Below are 22,604 nucleotides of genomic sequence, written 5' to 3' on the forward strand. Positions count from 1 at the left end.
GTTTTCATTTCATTTTTAGTCAAGCTGAAAATTATAAATTGCATAGATCCCAGGAATTAATGAAGGATCAAGGCAGACTTTTTTTTTTTTTTTTTTTTAAATCCAGGGAACATCCTGAGGGCACAAAGTTTCAACTTAGTTCTGGTAGCGAGTTGCTTCCACACTATCCTTCCACTCTCAATTTTGACTATTGATACATTTCAGGGTGTCTCAAGTTCAAGTCTCCATTCCTAGGAAGCCTGGATTCCTGTTTTGCAAATGACTTTTTCCTGTTTGTTTGCTTTGCCGTCCACAATGTACTATTTCTTTGTCTTTTATGACTTATCTTGTGTTTTGAGTTTTCTACATGACCTGATTTTATTTAATATCTTCCCTGCCCCAAGAATTTTCATTTCATTTGCACATAAATGTAGAAAATCAAAAGGTTAGTTTTATTCTAGAATTTCTTGAGACTGTATCATGATTATCTCATCTCAGTTAACCTAAAGATTTGTTTGAATGCAGCAGCTGCACAGCCAGGAACTGAGATCTTCAATCTGCCAGCAGTTACTACATCAGGTAAGAAGAGTTCTACATACTTGCTGAAGAGTGAGCACAACAAAGAAATAGTAGGGATGACGCTGCTGAGTGCTGCAATTAACCGTGAAGTTTCTCAGCATCATGCTAGGTCATCCTCAGTAGTATCTGAGTGTTGGAGAGCCCAGGTTTTCTCTTTGTTTCACTGTGCTGTGATCTGCCTCAGAAACAAGCAGCAGTACACTGCCTTGTCTCCTCAGGTGCAGTTAGTTCAAGAAGCCATTCTTTTGCTGATCCTGCCAGTAATCTTGGTCTAGAAGACATCATCAGAAAGGCTCTAATGGGAAGTTTTGATGATAAAGTTGAAGATCATGGTGTTGTCATGCCCCAACCTGTAGGAGTTGTGCCTGGTAGTGCCAGCACCTCAGTTGTGACCAGCAGTGACACACGGAGAGATGAAGGGGACCCATCACCTCATTCAGGTAAGGTTTTTATTTCAGGGTTCTGCTGCTACTTTAAGTTGTGATGCATCACTGAGAACTAGAAGAGGATGTTAATCCACTTGAACTCCAGTTCAGAAGGTTGTGAACCACTACGTAAGTTGCAAGGATTTTAACCTGGGGTTCTTAACTAACTACTGCACCACCTCTTCAGCCGCAGTGGTGTTTTTGTTTTTGCTATGCCATTTGCTATTTCAATAAATGTGGTCAAATATCAATGTAGCTGCAACCCACAGAAGAGGCCTCAGAAATGGAGCAAAACCCCACAATGGCAAAGGCATGGGTCACCAATGCTGTCCACCTGGGCTTGATCCCCAGGACCAAAAGGGCAGAAGAACTGACACCTGCACCCCTACCCCACATTCCCCAGACACAATAATTTTTCTTTTAAAGCCTCATGAATCCCAGACAAAATAATTTTCTAAAATATTTGTTTAAAACCACCAAAGCCATTGGATGGATATGAATTATTCAAAAGGTCTTTTGCAAACAAACACAAGGTGTGTATTAGCAATCATTTACAACCTATAAATCAAACCAGCAAACAAACTTAGGAACACTATGCTTTTAGTATTTACATCAAGTTATCTCTTAATGGTTTTTAGGTTTATTTCCCATTTTCTGGTAAAAATTTTTCTGTGGCTAAGAAAAGGGTTAAAGCAATGAGTGTCTGGTGTTTGTTTCTCCCTCCCCTACAACTTATACGTAGTAACTTTGAAGGTATTATCAAGTCTTTCTAATTTTTATTGGTTGTATATTTCTGTATTTTAAGATTATTTGGCAACTATTAAGGAGTTCAAATGGTACTAGCTATGTGCACTTGGGGTAGGGTAAAACTCCCGGGGCTGAGAAAAATGTGCTAAGTGATGCGAGTTCTTCCTCCTCCTCCTCTTTTTACTTTTGTTATAGAACCCAGTCATGTGTGTCTCGGTGCTGTACTTTGGGGAGGGGTTGGGGTTTAGAAAGATCCAGGGAGTCTTGCAGAGTATCTGCCGTGATCCTGGAGTAGAAGGCATGTCTGCTGCAGTCTGCCCTTTACATACAACCAGTGGCCTAAGTCCTCTACTTGCTTTTCTTAAATTGAGGTAGGGGCAGGGGCAAGGGAAGCATATGTTTATCACCATTCCCTATACTCAAGGCAAGCAGTGTTTCTGCAGTCACCATGCTCTTAAGTCTATAGGGTACTTCCTCCTTAAAGACACCCTGCATCTTTAGTTGAGCACAGGATGTGGATTATTCATGCTACTATTACTCTGGTTTTTTTCCCTTGGTATTATATAGTAAGTATTTTGGTAGGCTTTGTTGTTGTTGTCACTGAAAACTTAAATTAACTTAGTTAATATAGTAGCTTGAATTTCACGTTTAGGAGTATGCAAACCAAAGCTGATCAACAAATCAAACAGTCGGAAGTCTAAATCTCCTATTCCTGGGCAAAGCTACTTAGGAACTGAACGGCCTTCTTCAGTGTCCTCTGTACATTCGGAAGGTGATTACCACAGACAGACACCAGGATGGGCCTGGGAAGACAGGCCCTCTTCAACAGGTGGGGAGTGTTGAGGAGCCTTGTTTAACTGATAAAAATTAGATTCAATTTGTGTCGGTGCTTTGTTACTATTATCTGCTTGTGAATTAGATGTTATGATTTGGGTAAGAATTGTGGTTTTTGGTTTTTGAGGCAGGATTTCTCTGTGTAGCCTTGGCTGTCTTGTAACTCACTTTGTAGACCAGGCTGGCCTCAAACTCACAGATCTGTCTGCCTCTGTGTCTTTAGCACTGGGATTAAAGGTGTGCTACACTGCCTGGCAGAACTGTAGCTTTCTGTATTGTTACTTGGGTCTACTTTTCACAAGATAATTTATATTTAGGTAGTCCATACATCCTCGTCTCTGCACTGTGCTAGTTGGTAACTAGTATTTGCAAATAACTGGTTTCAGCTCTCCCATGAATTATACCCAGATGAAATGTCACCCGAGGTGACTCCCCTTTAGTTTTTACTAAGAAATCAAAATCAGAACTAGGAAGCATGAAGCATTAACAAAAGCCATCATGTCTATAGGTTACATTTCTATAAATGTCTCATGTGCACGTGTGCTTTTAAAAACATAACATCAGTGAGATAATGAAAATAGCTTTAGTGTAAAGTAACTGCAGGCCTAATGGCCTGAGTTCAATCCAACCACATAAATCTCCCAAAAGTTGTCCTTTGACCTCACCCATGTCATGGCACAAGAATGCCCACATAGATCATACACAATACATACAAGAATTAAGTATTTTTAAAGTAGCCATTTTTTTGAAAGGAAGATACCTGTAGATTTTAGCGTTTCAGTCAATTGTATACAGCCCCCCCCCCCCCCCGATGGGTTAATACACATTCATTCCTCTCCCCCTGTGTATGTCTAACAATTTCATAGTTATAACTGTATACTTCAAGGCTTCTGCCTTTTAAATTTCTAATGACATGTGTTATGGGGTTATGTATTAGTAGTCTTTTATAGAAGCAATGCATACATCAGCAAGTTGGTTAGCATATAACAGAAAAGGTTGCTTCACTGCATCCTCACACATAAATGTGTCAGTGTACTTTGTTTTCTTCCTCCCTGCCCAATACCCGTTTCCCTTACCTTTCCCTTCACCCAGTGGTTTTCTTAGTTCAAATGTTCCATTACTTTAGGGAATTTTTCTTTTTATTACATGAGAAGAAGACTTGATAAAATGCATGTTTTATGTTTTTACTTTAAAATGATAGAAGGTATCTAGAAATGACAATGGCAAGTGGTGTTCTTGTTACTGTACCCCATTTTAAATCTCATACACATTGAAGTCAGCCTGGTGAGACTGCATAGAGGTCATACAGCCTTGCTAAAGTTTCTGGGTACTTGCTACATTCTGAGACCTATATTTCTGATTTCTACTGGAAAGTAATTAGTATGGCTAGGCTCCTCCAATTACAGCTTAATATTTAGTAGCTCTCTGCTTAGATTCCCCGTGCAGAGATGAGTGATGTGATATCATAGACCTATCATCCCTACTCATGTGGTTACTTGTGTTATATATCCTTTTTAGAATTAAACCAGTTGATGGCTTTTTCTTGCCATTCTGTTTTCAAGGTATCACAAGACCATTTTACTAGAATACTGCTGCCCTGTCCCATCCTGTAAATACTGCATTAGATGCTAACAACACTAAAATTCTCCTCTTCCTTTTCTCAGGTTCTACTCAGTTCCCTTACAACCCTCTGACCATGCGGATGCTCAGCAGTACACCACCAACACCGATCGCGTGTGCCCCATCTGCCATCAGCCAAGCAGCTTCCCATCAACAGAACCGTATCTGGGAGCGGGAGCCTGCCCCACTGCTCTCGGCACAGTATGAGACACTGTCTGATAGTGACGACTGACCTTGTGCACAGGACGGAACTCTGGCTTTAATTTCAGATTTAAAGATTCAGCCCTCCTATGATTTGTGCCCAGAGACTTCTCAAGAGAGCCAGGGCCACAGATGGAGAAATGATGGAAATTCATTTGGAAACTCAAATGAGAGGAAAAACAAGACAAAAACAAAAACACCTGCCTCTAATATAGGCAATTCAATGGATTTTGTAAGTGGAGGAGGGTTGAAGTGTAGAGTTTTTTAAAAGTGGACAATTCCTGTTCTTACATCTGTTTGTAAAGAAAACCATGATGTCTTTAAATCACTCTTCTGTAAATAGATGACCTTTTTGCAGTGTATCCCCTTGCTGTAGTATCTGGTGTACTTAAATTTAAATCAGCACATCAACATTGGGTAATTTTTTAAATCTTTGTCTATCTTTTTAACCCCAGCCTTCTAAACAACCTCCCGCAGCGGTTATAAGTACTGGCTGCCATGGGCATTGTACTTTTGTTTCCTCTAAATTCAACTTTCCAGGTAATGTTTAAATCTTGTGAAAATGTTTAGGTTTTTAACACATACCCTGTCATAAAGCCTGAATGAGGTCAAAGGGCAGGAGCAACAGAACTGTCATATTGTGAATTTCCAGTGCAGGCTTTACTTTCTTCATTAGTAGCACTGAAAAAAAAAATATTACTGCATGGGTATGTTATAGTTCAGTTTTAAAGTTTAAAGGATTATTTGAGGTATACCTCAGTGTTTATGCACACTGGTAATTTAACCATGCCCCTAATTATTATTCTGCATTTAATGCAGCCCAACACAGCTTTTTTGTTCTGAAATAAATTTGACTATCCTGTCCATAGCTACAGTACATCATTTGTGACTTGAAGAGTCTTCGTGTCTCAGGTTTCAAACAAATACATACTGGCTGAGTTAAAAAGATACACTCTATACATGTACAGAACCTCGGTCTTCCAGGCTTGTTTTATGCTGTGTCCTGAACTAACCATTAAACATAGTCCTTTCCTACATCAACGCCTACTTGGCTTCTACAGAACACGAGGAAAGTGTTTTCAAGGTGTAAGTAATTTAAAGACTGAATTTATTTTAAACTAATTATGGTACTGGAGGATCATTTTTTTAATTAAGAATGCTTGCCGTGTTTTTGAATTTGCTTTCATACAGCCTTCTTGTGTCCAGGTTTCTTTCATAAAGACACCTAGTGGTTTGGGGATAATGCCACAGAGAACTAGAAGGGAAAAACAGGTCAGACTTTTCAAAAGACCTGAACTTCTAGAACTCAAATCTCTAGACCACGGCCTGAGCCCCGCTTAGCATCTGTACTCCTGGTTTCCAATCTCCCTTTTTTACTAGGTGGAAACACAGGCTCAAATTTGGCCATATAACTTAGCAAGTAACAAAGGCAGACATTTGAGATATTAAAGTAAACTTGAGCCACACATGGTAGCACACACCTTTAATCCCAGCACTTGGGAGGCAGGCAGATCACTAAAAGTATAAAGCTAGCCTGGATTACAAGGTGAGTTCTAGGCCAGCCATGGCTACACAGTAAGACAGGACTCTTATTACTTATAGTGTTCAACATGTCCTTTTACAGTAGTCATAAACATAATGAAGACTGAGTGTTTTGATTAAGTTTACTGCTGAAAGCCCCCCCCCCCCCCGGCCAAGTTCTGGTAATAGCCTAGAACTTAAGTAAATTATCTTGCCAACTGGCCCCCAAAAATGATGATGGCTGACCCTAAGTGTCTTTCGCTGTTGCGGGTTGGGTTCTCTTTAGGACAGAATAGCCTATCTTGCTGCTCTTGTATCTCCATCTGAAGACTACTTGCTCCATGCTTACCACAATACTACATGAAATCCAGCATCACTTCTTAGTTCAAAACAATTACAACAGAACCTCACCAAGTTTACCTAGAAAAGCAATACTAAGGGAGAAAGCAAGCACCGATACTCAGCAGTCAGCTACAAATCAAGGTGTAACTTTTTTTGTGGGCCAACACTTTCACACATGCACATACAACTAAATCAAGGTCTTCCAGTAGAGGTAATAAATATTCTGACAATTTTCCAGCTTAGTGAGAAATTTTATACTACACTTTAAATGTTCATATGTTGCAATTTTTGTCTTACATACACTTATGCCCTGAAAACTCCAGTAACAAACTTTAACATGGAATTAAATGTAAATTGTTTAAAGTTGTAATCAGTAAAAGGAGATCAGTCCCCTTTGTCTCACTGCCTTTTTTATAACAGTGCAAAAGAACGCTCCTGGGAACAAAGGCCTCAGACCATTTATCTGAAAACTGCAATTTCCCTAGCCACAGGACCATGAGGCGATCACCACAGAGCATTAAAAATCCTAAGACTTTACTTCTGGTAATTCTGGACTTATAAAACAGTAAAACACTCTCAAAGAAAAAGGTGACTGAAATCTTTTGTTATTCTTGGTTAGCTAGGGAGTAAGTGGTAAATAAGCTTAGAAGGTGATGAGAACTGGTCCCGAACACCACAAAATTCTGAGGATTTGGAGCTTAGGGTTTTCCTTTTAGTAACTCAGTTATTTTTCTATAATTCAAAGATTATTAGAATACAAACAATATTGTGTAGTTTCTAGTTTATTTATAAAGATTCTCCCAGTACAAGCATATGAACCAATGTCCATTGGCCAGTCCTACTCACGTTGCCCACCTTCATGGGGATGCCAATACCACAAGTGTTCCTTCATGGCACCCAGAAAAATTGTCTTTTCCCCAGGCAAATGGCCATCTGTCAGGCTGCAAAGGTAAAAGCATCAATCCGTGTATATTGTATGTATGTAATGTGAGGCAGTGATAGTTTTTTTTTTCTCCCAGCATAACAGTCAATGCATTTTAGTCATCAAAGAATGTAATTACTTTCCTATTTTACAGATGTGTATACAGAGCTTACAAATAAAAAGCTAGAGTGAGGGTAGGATCCAGGTCAGTGGTTCTACACTGCCAATGGCACACATCAGTGCTGTCACCATTGTTATAACTAGGTTCAGCTCCACTCCACTGTGTGACTATGGCTATAAAGGAAGCCCAGTGCTTGACAGCACTAATGTGTGCAGTCTTTCTGCCACCACCATTTTAGTGCACATATAAACAGGTGATAAAGTGCCTACTTCTACTTTAGAAGTGAGTGCTGCTTACTGGTGGCCAACTAGAATTTCCCCCCTACATTCACTAAATCTCACAATGCTTCAATAAGCTTCAATAAAAGATTATAAGAAAAACTCACCAAAATCCTCCTGTGCCATCAGACAAGTAACTTCTTTGCCAGAAATGGATAGAGATCAGAAAGCATGAACCAAAATCTTATGGAAGGTGTAATGACCACACTATGGAGAACTTGGCCATGTCCATAATTTTCTCAGACCAGGATGGACCCCCTTTCATGTTGCAATGGAAAACCACTTCACACCACACCCTTATAAGTCACAGTCAGTATAGGGTGAAAGCTGTTGTGCCTTTACAAACAAAAGTAGGACTAGGCACAGTGGCACCTGCCTATCAACACCCCAGCACATGAGGTTGGAGGACTCCAAGTTGGAGCCAACACCACCATCACAAAGTAGAACAAAAATGGCAGTGTATACAACTTTTCCTTCACCGAGGCTGAGTTAAAGAAAGCTGAATTTCAACAATGACTCAAACCACTGCTTGGGGGCCAGACACTGAAGAACAGTCACTCTTTTGGGCTACTAGAGATCACCCTCCCTACAACAAATGAACTTACATAGTTTAACAGAATTAAGTCAAAAGTCTACTTTTTCTTGACAGCTCAGCCAATTCTTGCCTGATGTGCTGCACAGAAACCTCGTCTCTTTTCAGCTCTGCTTGCTTCAGTGCTTCCTGGTAGATCTCCTTTGCTTGTGTGTATCGTTCTATAATAACCCAAAGACGGGAGAAGAAAATGTGGTTTAAAGTGACTAAAGGGAAGCACTACTAGTGAAGACTTGGGTCCAATTTTACTGGGCACTTCTAGAATAACATCTAATGTTGCCTCATCATAGTTTCGAGAAGCTGGAACTTGGAGTGGGTGTCGGCTCTAAGACACTTAGTGCTGTGGGATCACCAATGCCCTTTATGGTGATAGGCTCCTCCTCTTGGCCAACGATTTCACAATTGTGGTGCATGTAATAGAAACCTATAATCCTGGGTTTATGGACACTTCAGGTAAAACCCTGGGTAATACGGAATAGCAGGAAACTATAATATACTGAGGGTTCAGAGCACTGAGGAATTGTACCTGTTTAAGAATCTGTAAAGCACTACAGAGATAAGAACCTATCATTGCAAAATGTGCAGAATTAAGGAAATGGTGTGAATTAGCAAGAGCACATTAACACACTTGCATTTTCTGCCCTTACTTAGCTAGTCTTTTAACTTAGAGCAGTGGCTTTCAACCTTTCTAATGCTCTGATCTTTTAATACAGTTCCTCATGTTGTGGTCACCCCCAACCATAAAATTACTTTCACTGCTACTTCATAACTGTAATTCTGCTACTGTTTCAAGTTGTGATATAAATATTTATGTTTTCCGATGGTCTCAGGTGACCCCTATAAAGGGATGTTTAACTCCCAATGGGGTTGCAGTCCACAGGTTGAGAACTTTACTGATTTAGGGTTTTCCTCATAGTCATTTGCCCTCCCCAAAACTGTTTCACTTCAAAGGCCAGCAGAGAAGGCAATCTGTTTCCACTCTACCTACCTCTGTGTATCAAGATGGCAGCCAGATTGCTGAGCACCATGTGCAGCTCAGGGTGATTTATCTCTCTCGCCAGATCTGACGCCTTCTGCATATAAATGTAGGCATCATCAAAGTGGCCCTGTGCATCTAGAGTAGTAGCCAAGTCACTCATCAGCACAATGGTCTAGAAAAAGAAAGTAGCGTTTTCTTTACAAAAACACCTACACAAGGGCATTCGCCTGAAGTCTGTCACGCATGCCAGAGAAAAAGCACACACACACACAACTTCAACTTTTTTAGGATTCCACAAAACTAGAGGAGTGAACTGCAGGCATCTGTTGATGCATATTTCCGCTGACCATGTCAGTCCCATACTTCAGTGAGTAACAAAGACGCAGACAGGGAACAGGCTATTCAAAGTCAGAGTGAGAGGCCAGCACTAGGGAGTGCTCCTGCACCTCCTTGCATTACAGAAGCATTCCTGCCATAACCCTGAGCCTCACTGAGAAGAAATGGATCACCTGTATAATGGAGGGTCTCATTAAAACTTTGACATCGAGAAAGAGGTAGCCTAAGCTCTGAATTTCCGGTTTGCTTCTTACTGGTCCCCAATGATATGCCATCCAGGCCCTCTGCATTAAGTCGTAATATTCCATGTTCAGTCTTATTTGTGTGGTGAGCTGCAGACATTCAGACAGAGCATCCACTCCTTACCCTAAGGATGTATTTTGCCAAAGAAGCAGAGATGATCTCAACTCTTTAGTTTTCTAACAAGGCTTTGTTTTGCCTGCTTTGAAAAATTATATATTCTTTAACCGTGGTTTTAAAAGTTGTTTTTTAAGGACTATGGCCTTGGAACAGTAGTAGAGTCCGTACCTTGAATTATGAGGCCCTAGGTTTAATCCCTAGTCCAGCCAAAAAGAAAAAAAAATTTTTTTTTTAAGAGACAGGGTTTCTCTGTGTAGCTCTGGTGGTCCTGAAACTCACTGTGCAGACTAGGCTGGCCTCAAACTCAGAGCTCTGTCTGTCTCTGCCTCCCAAGTGCTGGGATTAAAGGCGTGAGCCACCACCACCCAGTTACACAGGAGGCAAAGATACTCCTATGTTAACTAACATTTACTTACAAGGTTCTGACTGGTATAGAAGACGGTTCTGTAGTATAGTAGTTAAGGTGTTGCTTCTAATTGGTATGGGGAGATTCAGGTCAATGGTAGAGCACTTGCCAGTGCAAAGCTAATCCCCAGCACCGAAGGAAAGAAAAAAAAGGTTCTCATTGGGAGTCTTCAGACCATTGTGAACCATGAGGCTGCACATTCTGAAGCTCTGAGAGCAGACACTGGGTTAGATCTACCTCATACTAAGACTACTGTATAAACCATGACTCATACAAAAAGGGACTATGCACAACCAACGATCAGCAATCTCAAACCCTTCATGAAACAAGCAGTAGTTGGGAACAGTGAAAGCTGGTGGAAAGTAAGTGAGCAGACTGCATATAAACCTTTATACCCTCACAACACAGTTCAGTCTGGCCACACCCATAACTGATAATAGCCACTGAATCTAGAGCCTCACCAACGGTAGGCAAACTCTCTACCACTGAAATATACCCAGACCTTTGTCTTTTTCTGCTTTTGACAAAGGATCTCACTAACTTGGCCAGGCAGCCTTGAACCTGTGACCATGAGGCCCATCTTCAGAGTACCTGCTCCACCAGGCCTGGCTTACATGCACTGTCCCTCAGAAACACTCTCCTCCTTTACCTGGGGGTGTCTTTCTCCTTGTATTTCTTGACAAATCTGCAGGGCTTTTTCATACATCCTTTGTGCCTGTGATAGCTGCTTGGAGAAGAGCAGGTAGCGTGCACAAGAATCTAAGCACATGCCAAGGAGGAGGTAGGTATTGGCTTTCTCTTCCGCTAAGAGAGAAATAAAAGCATAAAGGGAAGGAAGTAGTTATTTATGAAGGTGAAAAAAAGAAGCCAATCATCTTCATTGTGGCCACCAGGTTCCACTGAATGCCTCAGTCAGGTCAGTTAGGTAAACAAACTATAAGAAACTGGAAGGACCAATGACAAAATAATGACAAATTAGGCTGCCTGAAATCATGGAAAACCTTACCCCCATTCTGAATAAATTTAAGAGTTTACAGATCACTTCAAATATTGAATATTTTAACATTGGAAACTAGTAATCAGATGATTAAGCACAGGGCTTGGTGGCGCACACCTTTAATCTCAGCACTCAGCAGGCAGAGGCAGGCGGATCTCTGAGTTAAAAGCCAGCCTGGTCTACAGAGTGAGTTCCAGGACAGCCAGGGCTGTTACAAAGAGAAACCCTGTCTGAAAAGAAAAGATGATTAAGATAAACCCAAAGTACAAAGACTTAATAATGAAAAGTCTAGGACCAATGAAAATTATTTTAGTGTATAAGAAAAACAACGCGGTAAGAATTCTTAATGGTCTCATGTCAAATTTAGTCTCAAGCCAAATTTAAAGGACAGAATCCAATTTTCCAAGAATAAGGGCTGGACTTTGAATTGACTACAAGCTTTATACCTCTGATACCACATGAAAAACATGAGGCTACAGATCTAGAAAACAAGCCCAGTCTCAGCTTTGTAAGACCTCAGAATAATGTAGGAGACATAATGAGTGAGAACAATCGAAGCCCACCAAGAACTAGAAACAGGCTGCTCGGGTGTTTTCCCTATAGCCTAGGCTGATCTCAAACTTCTATCAAGCCTACCTCAGCCTTCCGAGGACAAAGATACAGGCATGAGCAACTAGTCTCAGCTTATGAGCTAATTTTAGGCAAGAAAACTATCAGACAGACCCAAAGATATTCACTTAAATTTACCAGCAGAGCTACCATTTATTCTCCATCTTCTAAGGTTTTCAGGAAATTGACAAATGGCATACAAAATGTTAAAAAAAACAGTATGTTACTATGTAACACTATGATCAGTTACTGCAGAGATAGTTCAAATAAAACAATGCAGCTGTGGTGGATGAGCAAAGCAGCTGGAGTGATGAAATAGTGAAAGGTGAAAAGAAATGAAGTTTAAAAACCACAAATCTAAAATAATTTGCTTTTGTTTAATTATAAAAGGTTAATAATAGGCCGGGCAGTGGTTGTGCATGCCTTTATTTCCAACACTCAGGAGGCAGAGACAGGTGAGTTTGAGGCCAGCCTGGTCTACAGAGCAAGCTCCAGAGAAGGAGGAGGGAAGGAGAGGGAGAAGAGGGAGAAGGAGGAGAGGGAGAGAAAGAGAGAGAGAGAGAGAATACACCATAAAAAATAATGAAAAGGCTTCTCTGCCTGCTGTCAAGAGAAAATTTCACACAATGCACAAAAATGACATAAATTTTTAAAAAATCCCTTATTTATGGGGGCCACATGATTGTAATGGCAGTGTAGTATGTGGGTTAACGTAAACTTATGTGAGTAACTTTTCTCCTTTCATCCTGTGAGGCCCAGTGATTAAACCAAGTCTTCAAGCAGCTGCCTTTACCTTCCAAGTTATTTCACTGGCCCAAAAGGACTTCTTTTTCTAAGAAAGGAATCTTCATTACTTTTTATTTATGAATATAGGTGTTTGCCTGCATGTATGCTGTGCATCACATGCATGTGTGGTGCCCCCAGAGGCAGAAGAAGGGAGGGCATCAGATCTCCTGGAGCTGCAGTTACAGACATATGGGTGCTGGGAATGGAACCCAAGTCCTCTGGAAGGCAGACAGGGTTCTGAACTATGCAGCCAACTCTAAAGCCCCATGAAATTATTTATTGAAACATGATCCTTTGAAATATAGGAACTGCTAAGTTAGACAAGAAAATAAAAATCAGATAGTTTAATAAAAACTGAGTAAGAAGTTCAGCCCATTTTTAAGAGCCCAGAGGGTCATTTGAAATATGAAGAGCACATTCATTTCTCCAAACTTTAATTATATCTTCCACATATTATTTCTGATCACAGAAAAACATGTTACTTAAAGCCAGTGTATGAAGAAACCAAGATTTTTTATAGAAGCCTATACTTAAAATATAAGCAAAGGGAATTCTCAAATCTAGAGTACAAGAACAGCTCAGTATATGTATTGCATTAGCATAGAAAAGTGAGTCGAACAGGAATCTGAGGAAGTGCTACAGCAACAATCTACATCTATGAAGTAAGTATAGAAGTTCCATTGGTAAGAGATCATCTCTAAGAAAACTTGGGCATAGCAGTACCTCCCTAGCTCATACCCCGCACCTGGTGGTAGTTTGAATGAAATTGGCCCCCATAAGCTCTAGGAAATGGCACTATTAGGAAGTGTGGCTTGGTTGGAATAGGTATGGCTTTGTTGGAGGAAATGTGTCACTGTAGGGGTGGGCTCTGAGTCTCATATATATATGCTCAAGTCACATCCAGTGTCTCAGTTCACTTCCTGCTGACTGCATATCAAGATGTAGAACTCTCAGCTCCTTCTCCAGCACCATGTCTGCCTGCACATTGCCATGTCCCACCATGATGATAATCGACTAAAGCCAGCCCAGTTAAATGTTTTCCTTTATAAGAGTTGCCATGGTCATGGTATGTCTGCACAGCAACAGAAACCTTAATACATACCCAGGGAAACAAAGGAAAGACTACAGTACTAAAGCTGTCTGGCTACCTGAAACATCCTGGAATTTTTGCTATACGGAAACTTTCCTTAGTCAACTGTGGTCATCTTCAGCATTTCCTGGAACACAATTAACAGAGGAGAAAAGAAGACTAACAAGGTGTTTACTTCCTAGTATATGACTGATAAATGGGAACCTTTCTGCTGGGCATAGCTGGGTTCCCAAGGGTCACACATTAGGAATTAGCTAAAACCCCAAATGGAAAGCACAGAGCTCAGTTTCTATTGCCTCTGTAAATGGTCTGAGTACTTATGAATCCAGAAAGGCCTTCATACTCGTACAAAATGGACAGCCAGACCCAAAATTGTCACATGATGTGCAGCATTACCACCCCCCCCATATGTACAAAGTATCTACATAGCACAGACATATCATCAACATACTGGCAAATGTTCACTATGTCTTTCCTCCACTGGAAAGTCAGCTTCCTGAGGTCATAACACTGTCACTACAGTTCAGTGTCTAACAGAGTGGCTGGCTCTAATTTCTTTAGTCAAAAGAATTAAACACAAGGGTACTGAAATGAACATGGAGAAAGAAACAATAAAGCTTATCAATTGTAATTACAGAAAGAATTTAAAAACATGAACACCACTATAAAAATGCAGCAAGGAAAGCCATTACAAATCAGTAAGAAAATGACAAATTACAAGATAGGCTGGGCAACCTGACTATGTAGGGTTGGGGGTTTCGCATCTCATGCCATATTGAAATGTTCACAGATAGAAGCAGTTACATGGCACAAGGCAAATGCATCATGGGGGAAGCAGAGTGGACAGGGTAGTGTGGCAGAGTGCCCTTCCACCCAGCATGTCAGCACAAAAGGCAGAGCTGATCAAGCTCACTGAAGCCCTGCTTCTGGGCAAAGGTAAAGCCTTTGCCACAGCTCATATCCATGGGGTCACATGCTTGGAATAGGGACTCCTGACAGCCACAGAAAGACTATTAAAAACAAGCAGGAGAGTCTAGATCTCCTCCAGGCCTTTCAGTTCTCCTGTAAAGTGGCAATTATACATTGCCCTAGCCATCATGAAGGACAAAGGAGGAAATGGGAAACAAAAAAGCAGATGAAGCTGCCTGACAAGAGCAGAGAAGACCATCATTGGGATCAGCAATGTCCTGGCCTCAATGCCTACTTTGCTTGCTCCAGGACCCACTATATGGTCCTGAGGATGAGGATACCCGGAGACAGGCCAAAAATGGATATCAAGGAGGAAAATGGATAAAGGCAGCTGATGGCTGCCTGATACTGCCAAGATCTATGGGTAGACACTTGATTCTGCAGCTCTATCAAGGGACCCACCTAGTAAAAGACAGTTGCTACTTAGTTACATCTATTTTATCCCTGAGCTAACTAGTCTTTTAAAGGATATTACTACCAACCCCCTATCTTGGCAACAAACTAACGCCAAAATTCACAAAGAAACAGGACAAAGCAAAAGAGAAAGGGATATAGCTCCTGGAAGGTTTTGGGAAATCAACTTCACCAAGGGTAAGTAAGGCCTGGCAGGTTTGGCTTTAAATATTTATTGGTTAAGGTTGATAGTCTATGGCTGGACTGAAACATTTCCTAGTAAAAAGGAAACTGCCCAGATAGTGAATAAAAGCTTTTAGAAGAGATTATCCCACAATTTGGGATGCCTGTGGCCCCAGGGTACAATAATGGCCCTGCTTTTATTTCTCAGCTCACTCAGGAAATTGTTAGAATGTTAGGGATTGATTGAAAACTCACTGTGCTTACAGAGCCTAAAGCTCAGGTCAGCTAGAAAGGAAGAATAGACCCTAAAAGAAACCTTGATCAAACTGACCCTGGAGACTGGTACAGACTGGACCATGCTCCTTCCCATGGCCCTACTTGGGGCTCATAACACCCCCTACCTTTTCAGACTAACACCTTGTGAAATCCTTTATGGGAGCCAACTCCCCATCTCCACGGTCTCCATCTCATACGGAGCCAAGAGGCTCTAGCTGGAATTTCTAACCACCACCTGCTTTGGTTTATCCAGGCCCTCCATTCCTCCCACCAAAGGATTGATAGAGATGCCTTTTGTCCTAAACTATTACAGTCCCACCTGTTCAGACCTGGTAATTTCACGTGGATCCCACAACATCAAGCTGAAATCATTTCTCCTCACTAGAAGACACCTCATACTGTGATCTTAACCACCTAACAATCATAAAGGTCAATAGCATCAAGCCTCAGATCCATCACTCACAGATTAAATTTGGATCTGATCTGTCCAAGAAACCCAAGAAGCAAGAGCCCAGTGATGAAGAATTCACCAAGACCCCAAGGACTTTCTAAAGATAAAAGACATTTCTCAGCCTTCTTAATGATAATGTTGTTTGCCCCATGCCTACCAAAATTACACTGTGTGGAGCATTACTAGCCCAAACTATATCTCTGTTCAAAAACCCAAATAAGACAGATCATTTCTGAAATAAGATAGGAGACTTATGTCTCAGCCCCCAAATTTAAACTGGACCTTTTTATCCTATAGTCCACTAGAGGGTAGAGGGGTTACCTTCTATGCATCTCAAAAAGGAAAAATATCCTGAGGGTGATTGGACCATTGGGTGGGAACAGAAAGAAAACTTTGGGGCAGACAATATTTTGTCTACCCAGCATTATGGGGGTCCACATGTACCACTGAAGGTCAGCTTTATTGTGACTACGGGAATGTGAGACCTGGGCCTCTGGATGGGGAATCAATAGGGATGAATACATAGAAAACTCTTCCTGTGTTGTCTCCAGGACATGCAATCTCACCATAATTACTCTTTTCTTTTTTTAAAGATTTATTTATTACGTATACAGTGTGCTGCCTGCATGTATCTCTGTAGGCCAGAGGATGGCACCAGATCTCATTATAGATGGATGTGAGTCATCATGTGGTTGCTGGGAATGGAACTCAGGACTTCTGGAAGACCAGCTAGTATTCTTAACCACTGAGCCATCTCTTCAGCCCCCCATAAATACTCTTGAACATTGGGATTTATTTCCCCCCTTTAGATGGAAAGGGGTAATGACAGCATACAATCTAGGCAAAGACCCAGGAATGGAATTTACCATCTAGAAACTAGCTTTTGCCCAGTCCTCCTAGACCCATGGGGCCTCTGGTAAAAATAAAAGATCAGCCTCTTCTTCCCCAAAAGGAGGTCAGACCTATTGGGTCCCAGCTATCACCAGACCTATGCACCCCAGTCATCATCAGACCAATGGGGTCCCAGGCATCACCAGACCCATGGGCGCCAGGCATCACCAGCCTCAACCCCTGTGGTCAAAGGAAGCCAGATCCCAGCTATTAGCAGTCCCAATCCCTGTGGTCAATGCCCTCCTTTCTCTTTCAGATACTGCTCTGCTGGAGAAATCACCCTGCTTTGATGGGATATGTCACTCTGTAAATGTTTCTCTTATTGATTAATGAATAAAGCACTGTTGGCCAATAGGAAAGCAATATAGCCGGGACTAGGAGACAAGGAGGAGAGAGGAAGTAGTAGGGAGGAGATTCAAGATATAGGACATTGAGAGAAGAATTTCGGGTCCTCTCTCCGTAAGATAAGACCACATGGAAATATTTAGATTAATAGAAATGGATTAATATTTAAGACACAGCTAGCCAATAAGAAATGTTAGTAATAGGCCAACAGCATTATAACTAATACAGAGTCTCTGTGTGTTATTTTGGGCTGGCACGGCTGTGAGACCAGGCTGGCGGGAAAACCTGCTCATAACACTGCATAGGAAAATCAATATACATATGCTTACTTGAAAGCCAACCATCCTAGCTTCATAAGTGATTGTTGGCTTTGGCTAGACCCCAAACCTCCCTTTTACATTTGGGATAGCCCTCAAAGAATGCACCCCATCAACCCTCAGAATAGTTACCCCTGCATCCTCCCAAGCTCTTTGTCCATGGACACCCAAACTAACTTTGGGGGAGGGAGAGGGAACCTGTTTTCATTCTTTCAACACCTTCTAGCAATATCACCCTACTCTTTGATTTATACAAACTCTAGCACTTATGCCCTCCCTAACACCAAATGGTCTGCCTTAAACCAAAACACCCTCTTGCTTTGCCTGTATTTCTGGCTTGATACCCTGCCTCTCCCTAGGACATTTCATTGAAAGAAAGATAAGCCTGAGCTTTGTATTAGTTCATATGCCCCAAGTTCTGCACTATGACAGGGAGGCAGATAGAATGCATATGAGGACTACAGGCTTACTACACACTAGGAGGACACCTCCTATACTTGTCCCTTCCTGATAGGAGCAGGGATTGCAGGGTCAATAGCTCTTGGTACAGCAGCCTTAATCACTGGGGATCGTCACTTGCAGGTCCTAAGCGAATAAACCAACAGAGACATTTCTCACCTCCATTCTTCCATCTGGTCCTGCAAAACTACCATGGACTGGGCTTACTTTTCTTTATGGAGGAAGGAGGTTTATGCATGGTCCTGAGAGAACCACACTGCTTCTGTGCCAACCATTCAGGCTTTACTAAAGAGACCCTAACAAAAGTTACAGAAAAATCTCCTCACTAGGGAGGAGGAAAGAAAACAAAGTTCCAACTGGTACGAATCACTTTTCTACTGGTCCTCCTGATTGACAATCCTCGTCACATGTTTAATAGGTCCCCTAATCTTCCTGTCCCTTGTTTGCTGTTTGTTCCCTGTGCTATCAATGCCATTGCATGCTTTGTTCAAGATCAGATAGGTGCTGTCAAGCTCATGATTCAAAGGGCACAGTACAATACCTATTTGAGCCCCTAGACAAGGATTCATCACATTAGTCACGAGACAAGGAGCAGGCAAAAGCTCTTTGGCCTGAGTACTGGCATTTTGACTTCAGACTCCATTTTACCTGTAGGGTGAAATAAGTTCAGGTTCCCAAGCCCTAGGGGAGCTGAGAACTTTCCAATAGCCAATCAACTGCCTCCCTAAACCATGGAAATAGTCATTATGTATCTTTAGTTCTACTGAAACAGATCTACTGAAACATTATGGCTGTCCCTAACAACAGAAGGAACAAATGAATCTGATTGGTTAGACTGAAAAGCTTGCATTGTATGTCAGTTGACAATGATGGAACACACAACGTCCCTAATCTTTGATTTCTGACTGGTGAAAGTTATAGCTATAACTTGGCAGAAAATGTTTGTGATTTTTATGTTTATAAACCCCACTGCTGTCCCTCTTTGGAGCTGTCAGGAGAAACAAGGCTCCTGTGTGCTTGTCCTGCAGCCCTGATAGCTCAGTGACATGACTGGTGATTTAATAAAATTGTAGGAACCAATAAGAGTTGTCTCCTTCCTCGTGGGGCATAACGGACTAGATGTAACAAAATCTCCACGATAAAATGTTCAATAGAAAAACCAAACAGCAGGAAGCAACTGTACATATATCACTCATATGAAGTTTAAAAACAAAGGCTGGGTGGTGATGGTGCATATCTTTAATCCCAGCACTTGGGAGGCAGAGGCAGGTGATCTCAGTGAGTTCAGCCTGGTCTGGTCTGGTCTACAAAGAGAGCTCCAGGACAGCCAGGACTGTTACACAGAGAAACCCTGTCTCAAACTCTGCCTCCCTGCCCCAAAGCTTAAAAACATATTAGCCTTTTTCTGTATTGCATGCATATATATATATATACATATAGACACATACATACATACACACACACATATACCCACACACACACATCCCCCCATACACACACACACACACACACACACACACACACACACACACACACACACACAGGTAAAACAAGAGTAACTTCAGGACAGAATTATACATGGGCAGACTTAACAACAACAACAACAACAAATTAAAACAAAGATCCTAAACCAACTAACTAAAATACTGAAGTTTGACAAGGTGGGATTACTGAAGATTTCCCACTCACTTTTCTGGAGACCTCCTACTTTAACACAACAAAACAGAGGAAAACAGAAAACTAGCTTCAGGTCCATAAGGTCAAACACACACTGAAGAATTCTAAAAACCAAGACAAGAAAGGAAAAGAAAGAAAATTAAACCACAGGTTCAACACAAAACAGTGAAAAAACTATTTAGTAAAGTTTGAAAACACCAATAAACTAAAATTTGTGAGAAATAACTGGAAAGAATCTTTTTCTGTTGAAGGAATAAATTGCTATAAAGAGACCTGGGACTCTTAGGTGGTTATCAGAAATACAGGCAGTCAGTGGCTGGGCTCAGGAGGTAAAGAAGCTCACAAAAAAATTGATTTTGTAAAAAAGATCACTATAGAATTTCTAAAAAAAAAACTAGACAAAGAGAGTAAAGGCATAGAAAATTTGGACAATATCTAATATAAACCAGCCAGACTTAAGAAATGTTTCAAACATTCTATCCAGTATCTACTAGGCATGAGGTCCAAGGTTCAATCCCTAGTACTTAAAGAGAGATCCCAAATATAACATTTCCCAGGACAAACCTCATACAAGACTACAAAGCAGATACCAATAAATCCAAAGGGCTGAACACATACAGCATCCTATATGTCAAATGAGAGTAAGTGGAGATGAATAGAAAGAAACTAGAAAGTAATCACATTCCTGAGTATCTTAAGTTACCAAGCAAAGTATAAGAAAAAAACTAGAAAATACTTTGAAATAAAAATGAAAATGTACCAAAATTTATAAGATGAAGGTAACAATAGAGATTACAATAGAAACAATGAAACACATTGTTTCATTATAGAAAACAATGAATGAAACCTAAAACTGCCCCTTTGAAAGTTTAATAAAATTGATAAAGCCAAAGAAAGTGTATGACTCACAAAGCAAGGGCTATCACACTGATAGTGCTAAACACAAACCAACCACACCCTGTCAGGCTCTCAACTCTCACAGTGTGAGTGCTATACAGTCAGCTGCAGAGCCTGCATACCTCTGGAGTGAGTCGTTATTCACAGTTTACTGATAAGGAAACCAAGAACAAATATGTTAAATTATCTGCTCAAGTGACACACATTTAAAACTCAGGCTCTTAGTTTTAACATTCATGAAACCAACCAAATACTTCTAACTTAAAATATGAAACCAAATGAAACTCTGAAGGGAAGAAGAGGGAATCAATGTAAAAAACATTGTATAACTTTTTTCTTCTGGGCAAGTAACAGATTTCAAATTCATCAACTCATATTTATTGTTTTATTTATTAATTGCTATTATTTCCTATTATTTTGTTTGTTTTGCTTTGTTTGTCAAGATAGGATTCCTGGCTTCTTGGAACTCATTCTGTAGATCAGGCTGGCCTCGAACTTACAGAGATCTGCCTGCCACTGCCTCCCAGGAGCTGGGGAATTAAAGGTGTGCAGCCAACCATGTCCAACTCATTCACTGTTTTGTGACTGTTCGGTGTGCTTGGTATTCCAGAGTCAAATTAAGAAAACAGAGGTACGGGGGCTGGAGAAATGGCTCAGTGGTTAAGAGCACTTGTTGCTCAAGAGGTCATAAAGAGGTCCTAGCACCTAGCACTTACACTGGGCAGTTCAAATTCTTAACTTTAGCTTCAGAACATCTGATAGCCTTGGCCTCCCCTTGTGCATGCCCACCTAAACACATCTGGTATACAGTCACAGTCACACACAGAAATCAATCTTTAGAAAACAAAATAAAAGAGGGCTAGCTAGCAAGGTGGCTCAGTGAGTTATCCTTTAACCTCCATTTGCTACCCATGGCATACACGGACCAACACAAAAAATTAAAATGAAAGAAATTTAAATGTGTGAGTAATGAAGGAAAAAAGTGGCTAAAATATTCAAGTATATGATCATTCTAATGTACAAAACATAGAGACTGTGTCACAGCTTACATCAGTACAATTCTACAATGACAAAAGGAACTATGGATCCCAAAGACATAAACAAGTGCTTCATGAAATATCAGCATTAAATGTTTTGCAACAGCATACTGAACAATCAACTTTCAAGGAAGTCTAGATATATAATAAATCTATTTGTTCTGCTTACATATAATCAAGTTATATGTAAGATTTTTCTGAAACAATTATTTAATGTTGGTAGCCAATGAACTTAAAAAAAAAAAAAGGAAGGGGCAGACTCCACAATTGTCTGAAACAATTGTCATGGTTCTCCATCTATATGACTAAAAACCATTATGAACTAAAAAGCAGTTAGTTTGGTAAAATGATCCAAGGGCTGGCTGGTTGTGTGATCAGGAATCTATCACATCCAAAAGACCCCATGTAAGAAGAGAAAGGAGCTGGGCATTCATTGGTGGCTCACGCCTTTAATCCTAGATCCAGGAGGCAGAGGCAGGCGGATCTCTGTGAATTTGAGACCAACCTGGTCTACAGAGTGAGTTCCAGGACAGGCTCCAAAGCTATAGAGAAATCCTATCTTGAAAAACCAAAAAAAAAAAAAAAAAAAAAAAAAAAAAAATACAGCCCCCTGAAACTCCCATAAGCTTGCTCAGAAAGTGAGTTATCTCAGATCCCCATAGCAACACTCTCTTGGGCCAGTAAAGATGGCTCAACAGGTAAAGGTACTTGCCAAAATACTCTGACCACCTGGAACTCAAGTAAAGGTGAAAAGGGAAAACCAGACCCCATGAAGTTCTCTAGGGTCCCCACAGCAAATGTCTTTATAAGGTGAGCTGTTTCACCATCCCCAACATTCTTAAATCTGAGCCTGTTTATCTTTTTAAAAGATTCCAACTTTACCTTAAAAAAGAAAGAAAATAAGGCATGAGCTCCAATTCCAGTCAGTGAGGACAGATCTATGTGTGGACTCCAGGAAAGACTGTCCTGACACTTGTCCTGTGGA

General features: G+C 40.8%; 2 protein-coding genes across 26 annotated transcripts in view; one reads left to right on the top strand and one right to left on the bottom strand.

The window, feature by feature from the left end:
* The window catches only part of Ncor1 (nuclear receptor corepressor 1), a 143,110-nt gene extending 136,472 nt beyond the window's left edge, over positions 1 to 6,638 (top strand). For 23 of the 24 annotated variants that reach the window (XM_051180412.1, XM_051180411.1, XM_051180419.1 and 20 more), the window contains 4 exons: positions 505 to 558; positions 777 to 998; positions 2,383 to 2,559; positions 4,229 to 6,638. In XM_051180412.1, coding sequence (XP_051036369.1) covers positions 505 to 558; positions 777 to 998; positions 2,383 to 2,559; positions 4,229 to 4,416 — 641 coding nt within the window. In that variant the 3' untranslated portion in view covers positions 4,417 to 6,638. The remainder of the gene's footprint in view (positions 1 to 504; positions 559 to 776; positions 999 to 2,382; positions 2,560 to 4,228) is intronic. The other variant, XM_051180428.1, reaches the window with a different exon arrangement.
* A 374-nt stretch (positions 6,639 to 7,012) lies between these two features.
* Ttc19 (tetratricopeptide repeat domain 19) overlaps positions 7,013 to 22,604 on the bottom strand; it is a 28,759-nt gene continuing 13,167 nt past the window's right edge. Inside the window, exons 8-11 of one of the 2 annotated variants that reach the window (XM_051180441.1) lie at positions 10,892 to 11,046; positions 9,150 to 9,312; positions 8,175 to 8,322; positions 7,013 to 7,189 (exon numbers count right to left, since the gene is read on the bottom strand). In XM_051180441.1, the coding sequence (XP_051036398.1) occupies positions 8,189 to 8,322; positions 9,150 to 9,312; positions 10,892 to 11,046 (452 nt within the window). In that variant the 3' untranslated portion in view covers positions 7,013 to 7,189; positions 8,175 to 8,188. Of the gene's footprint in view, positions 7,190 to 8,174; positions 8,323 to 9,149; positions 9,313 to 10,252; positions 10,362 to 10,891; positions 11,047 to 22,604 lie in introns of those variants that run through there. The other variant, XM_051180442.1, reaches the window with a different exon arrangement.

The sequence above is a fragment of the Phodopus roborovskii genome, unplaced genomic scaffold, assembly GCF_943737965.1.
Source record: "Phodopus roborovskii unplaced genomic scaffold, PHOROB, whole genome shotgun sequence".
Classification (NCBI taxonomy): domain Eukaryota; kingdom Metazoa; phylum Chordata; class Mammalia; order Rodentia; family Cricetidae; genus Phodopus; species Phodopus roborovskii.